Source organism: Physeter macrocephalus, chromosome 16, assembly GCF_002837175.3.
Source record: "Physeter macrocephalus isolate SW-GA chromosome 16, ASM283717v5, whole genome shotgun sequence".
Classification (NCBI taxonomy): Eukaryota; Metazoa; Chordata; class Mammalia; order Artiodactyla; family Physeteridae; genus Physeter; species Physeter macrocephalus.
This window is the reverse complement of record NC_041229.1, coordinates 101,459,817-101,465,650: the sequence shown is the minus strand read 5'-3', so window position 1 is coordinate 101,465,650 and position 5,834 is coordinate 101,459,817. Positions and strand designations below refer to the sequence as shown.

Below are 5,834 nucleotides of genomic sequence, written 5' to 3'. Positions count from 1 at the left end.
AGTATTTTTTTTTAAAGTATTTTTTTTTTTTTTTTTTTTTTTTTTTTGCGGTACGCGCGCCTCCCTCTGCTGCGGCCTCTCCCGTTGCGGAGCACAGGCTCCGGACGCGCAGACTCAGCGGCCATGGCTCACGGGCCCAGCCGCTCCGCGGCATGTGGGATCCTCCCAGACCGGGGCGCGAACCCGGTTCCCCTGCATCGGCAGGCGGACGCGCAACCACTGCGCCACCAGGGAAGCCCAGAAGCTGGTGTTTAACAGAAATCATTGAATGTGTCTAACAGAGCAGCAGATAAGGGAACAGTTTCTTAGAAAACCCTCTGCTTGTAACCTGCCTTTGCCGATTACGCCTACTTCATTTGTATTTTTTCCCCTTTCTCTAACTGCAAACCCTCCAAACTTCATGAACCCTACATAATTTATCATCAGACTTCTAACCACCCCTATAGATAATACTTCTGATGTATGAGTCACTATAGTAATGGGGCTTAAGTTGTTTTCCAAAAATTTGGAGTCAGCTCCTGCCCAATACACCTGGCTAAGATTAGTTGAGCCCACTGACCCCAAAGCTGGGCCTGCACAGAAATGAGTTACTTCATCTTTCCTCAATCTCCAGTCACCTTTCCAAATGCCTGAGACCACTCTGCTTCTTTATATCATAAATATCTCAAGCCTCTGGCCTTTGGAGGTGTATATCTGAGATTTATTCTCCTGTGTCCTCACTTGGCTACCTCACAAATAACCCTTTCTCTGTTGCAAACGTCAGTGACTCAGTGTTTGGCTTGCTGTTCGACGGGCAAACAAACCTGGTTTGGTTACATATTTGGTGAGCAAGCCAGGAGATAACTCCAGACAGTCCTTTTGCCCATGGTTCTTCAGCCCCTTACCAGTATTGATAGCCTGTGGATGAGTCCAAACAGTTACCTGGTAGACACTCCACAGGATTTCCCCCAGACCCAAAAAGATCAGTGTTTTCAAGTCACTTAGGCATACCCAAACAACTCAATAATATTTTTAGGAATAAAAAATATCTAGCACCCAAGAAGTTAAGACACAATGCTTGGCATCCATCAAAAATTAGGTAAGTAAAGTTATAGGAAAATAGAATCATGATAAGGAGAGAAACTATTAATGAAGAAAAAGATAAACTAAATAGTCCTATATCTATTACATGAAATAAATTTATAGTTAAACATTCTCCCACAAAGAAAATTACAGGTATCTTCACTGGAAATTTTACCAAATATTTAAGGAAGACATATTACCCATTTTACACCAACTCCTTCAGGAATAGAAGAGGAAAAAATGTTTCCTAACATTCTATGTGGGCACCATTTTTCTGATCATGGAATTACATGTTCCAAGAAATCATATGTTTAATTGAAAATAAATGCCATAATTGTAAATGAGATTCATGTTCCAGTATATTTTCTTGCTAGTATGTAAAGATAAAGGAAAACTCCCATTTTTTTCTTCATATTTTTATTTTCCTCACCAGTCATCTCATGAAATCCACTTAAAATTTTGTCACTTTAATGTAGAAATCTTTTTCATTTGCTTCTCTTGAGAATTTTTTGCTGGAAAAACAAAACAGAAAAAACCAAATCAACCAACCAGTTATCAAATAAAAACACACACTAAAAAATAGAAAAAAATAAAAGTAAGTTTGGATGCCATCCCTGCACAAGTACAAACTGATCCTTAACCATCAGCTTTTTATAATCCAATAAAATCCATGAGAGATTGACACTCATCCTGCAAAAGGCTCTGCTGACTGTGCAGACCCAAGAAAGGAGTTAGAAAGTGCTACTCTCACTTGGTCTTTTTAGACCTCTGACCAAAGACACCTTTGGAAAGTCAAGGGGTGAGTTGAAAATCTTAGCCCCATTTGTTATGCAGTGAAATGTGTCCCTTCAAAAATTCATATGCTGAAGCGTTAACTCTCAGTATCTCAGAATATGAGATTGCCATATTTAGAAACATGGTTCTTGCAGGTATAATTAACATGAAGTCATACTGGAGTAGGTTGGACCCCTAAACCAATTTGACTGGTGTCATTATACAAAGGGGATATTTGGACGCAGAGACATGCCAGGGAGATGCCATGTGGAGATTGGAGTTAAGCTGCTACAAGCCAAGGAACTACCAGAAACCAGGAGAGACCTGGAACAGACACTTCTCTAGAGCCCTCAGAGGGAGCATGTCCCTGCCAACAACTTCAGCTCAGACTTCCAGGCTCCAGAACTGTGAGACAATACATTTCTGTTGTTTAATTCACTCAGTTTGTGGAACTTTATTATTGAAGCCCTAGGTTACGAAGATAGCATATTTCTCATATTAAAAGACTTTTACTGGTTTCTTTTTTCCCCCATTCTTGGTACTTTCCATTACTTGTAGTGACAAAATTTGTCTGAATCTTATAAGAACCTACACAAGATTTATTTCTTTATTATCTTTTCAAAGAGAGATTTATTTTTTTCTTAAAAAAATTTTTTTTAACATCTTTAATGGAGTATAATTGCTTTACAATGGTGTGTTAGTTTCTGCTGTATAACAAAGTGAATCAGCTATATAGACACATATATCCCCATATCTCCTCTCTCTTGCGTCTCCCTCTCACCCTCCCTATCCCCTCTCTAGGTGGTCACAAAGCATCGAGCTGATCTCCCTGTGCTGTGTGGCTGCTTCCCACTAGCTATCTATTTGGTAACATATTGGTAATATCTATATAGCTAACATTTGGTAGTGAATACATGTCCATGCCACTCTCTCACTTTGTCCCAGTTTACCCTTCCCCCTCCCCGTGTCCTCAAGTCCATTCTCTATGTCTGCATCTTTGTTCCTGTCCTGCCCCTAGGTTCTTCAGAACCTTTTTTTAAAATTATTTTTTAGATTCCATATACATGTGTTAGCATACGGTATTTGTTTTTCTCTTTCTGACTTACTTCACTCTGTATGACAGACTCTAAGTCCATCTACCTCACTACAAATAACTCAATTTCATTTCTTTTTATAGCTGAGTAATATTCCTGAACATTGGGGTGCATGTCTCTTTTTGAATTATGGTTTTCTCTGGGTATATGTCCAGGAGTGGGATTGCTGGATCATATGGTAGCTCTATTTGTAGTTTTTTAAGGAACCTCCATACTGTTTTCCATAGTGGCTGTATCAATTTACATTCCCACCAACAGTGCAAGAGGGTTCCCTTTTCTCCACACCCTCTCCAGCATTTATTGTTTGTAGATTTTCAGAATGGCCATCTTCAAAGAGTCTTTAACTCAATGATCTTCCTAACATTGTTCCTTCACTGGTCATCCCATTTCTTTTCCCTTTATATCCCCTGCTCTTATGGATCTGAGGATCATGAAATACTATCATGAGGGCAAGTAAGATATGCCCTCACAACAGAGCTAATTACTGTCTCTTCAGCACTAAAACTACCAATGAGAACAGGGCAGAGAGGAATCTCTGCAGTCTAGACTGGAACTCACAATGGTTAGAAATAACCTTGCCACTTGTGAAGGCAATGGCCCAAGATGGAAGTATCCCAGGCAGGCTCAGCCTTCCTAGTGATCTGAGGGACCCACTCTGTGTTTTGTCTTTCTCACTCACAGATCCAAAGCACAAAGTCTCTCCCAGGGGATGGTTAGAAGCATTACTCACTTATTTTCCACATCCTGGATGGTGTCAAGCAGAGGCAGATTTCTGGTTTCAGGTTGGAAAGGGACAACAAGACTAGCAATAATGGGACATACTCCATAGATGATCCAGGGCAGAGTGGGTAGATACACCACCAGGGTCATCAAGAGGGGAGCCAGTGCTGACCCACACCTACCAGCCATTACATCTAATCCCAAAGCTTTTGCCCTGAAGGGTAAACAAGAATACATAATAATCCAGTAAAAATCCACACATGTAACTTACAATCTATTACTCTGATGTGATATGGAACACACTAAAACACAATTATTACATATGTGGGCTTTATGAAACACTTGTTTTTGTGATTTGCTCTGTGATTTTCTAGCTGTCTTTGACAGGATCAAAATGTGTTAAGACCCATTTTCATCATTTTAATAAAAACAGATGCATTGAGGTACTGCTTAGCACAGTACATGGCACCAAGTCAGCTTTTTTGATAAACTTTGGTGATAATTGTTTTTTAGTATATTGTTACTATTATTATTACAAATAATTGCTTTATAATTAACATTTCTTATTATGTTATTCCACAATACGCATCAATTAGCTTCGAAAGTCTTATTTTTTGGCCCTGGAGGGATATTCAAAGTTCTTTGTTTTTGATTTTCCATTTTTCTATTCTAGTAGTACAGTTTACAGCTATTAGATGATAAACAATAAAAAGTCGCTTTTTAGAAAATCCATATCCAAAGCCCACCTCAAATACCCAGTAATTAAGGTTAAATCCACTTTTTTGTTTGTTTTTATTTTCTAATATGTTTGGTGCTTTATATTTCTGTTTTACACTCATAACTGGAACTTACAAATGGGCAACTACTACCTTATCATTAGTGGAATTAGAACATTCTCCTGGTCCCTTTCCTAAACCACAAATTATATTAAACTACTGGACACTATATATCAATCTTTACTCAGGCTTTGGAAGGATATAAAAAATCCCTATACCTCAGGAGAGTGGGGATGAGTTCATCACAGTGGACAGAATAACTGGTGATAGAAGCGGCAACACAGCTGATTCCCACACTTGCCAAAGTCACACGCAGGGTCTGCATTTCTAGAGAGAGGAAGACCAGTGAGATTAAGAAAGCTGTGTTAAAGGAATCAGCATCCACCAAATTCATTCAGGACAAACAACTCTACAGGTTATTTGCATGTTTGAAATAGATTGTAGAAAATATTACAGTAGCAGGAGCATGGAGTCTTTTATAAACTGAGAAAGATAAAGTTATCAACATAGGTTGTAAAATGTACATAAAATTATCTCGGTTAATTGTAGCAAATCCCTCTGTGTATCTGAGATTTGCCAGAGAAGAAGAAGAAAAGGTGAGTGTGGCAGAAATTTGCTTTTAGTTATTCTGTCCAGTACTTGCTCTGTGCTTATTATAGAAGGTAGGACTGTCATGTGGACAGTTACTGTGTCTAAGCCTCAGCTCTAACCTTGAGGACTTTACAATTAAAGTGCAGAATTCAAAGTGACCAGTCATCCTGGTTTTCCTGGTAATTAGGAGGCTTTAGCAATGTGAGATTTTCATTAATAAAACCTGGAAAGTCCCAGACAAACCTCAATGAGTCAGTCAACCTAGTGTAGATACAGCATTGTCATGGGGTGAGTATGGCACAAGAGAGTAATAGAAGGACAGGGCTTTTCTGTTAGTGGACAGGCTGAAGAGAAGCTGGATCTACATCAATGTTAGACACGAGGAACCAAGAATGGAAACTTCTATTTGGAAAAAAAGAATTTAGGACCACTAAAAAAAAAGGTCAAAGAAACAGTTTTCTGCAGAGTATAAAAAGAAATCTAATTATAGTTTTATAATATTGGAAAGAACTCTCCTGTAAGGGAGTAAGCCTGCATCATTAATGATATTCTAAAGAGCAGAGTCCACCCATCTGTAATGCTGTGAAGCATGTTCTTGCATTGGGAGATGGTGAAGCACCGTGCCCACTAAGGTTCTACTAATCATTATAGATCATCTGTCTATTAACTTGTAGAGTAATCTAACAGGGAATGGACAAGGATTTTTTAAAAAACACCTATTTTAATTAATTTATTAATTTATTTATTTATTTTTGGCTGTTTTGGGTCTTCGTTTCTGTACGAGGGCTTTCTCTAGTTGCGGCGAGTGGGGGCCACT

The 5,834-nt window shown here is 38.7% G+C and overlaps 1 protein-coding gene across 1 annotated transcript in view; it reads right to left on the bottom strand.

Annotated features, from left to right (window-relative positions):
- Positions 1–1,513: 1,513 nt before the first annotated feature.
- Positions 1,514–5,834, bottom strand: part of LOC102975521 (solute carrier family 22 member 10-like) — a 60,377-nt gene continuing 56,056 nt past the window's right edge. The window contains exons 8-10 of the mRNA XM_024133329.1: positions 4,645–4,753; positions 3,661–3,864; positions 1,514–1,574 (exon numbers count right to left, since the gene is read on the bottom strand). Of these exons, the coding sequence (XP_023989097.1) occupies positions 1,514–1,574; positions 3,661–3,864; positions 4,645–4,753 (374 nt within the window). The remainder of the gene's footprint in view (positions 1,575–3,660; positions 3,865–4,644; positions 4,754–5,834) is intronic.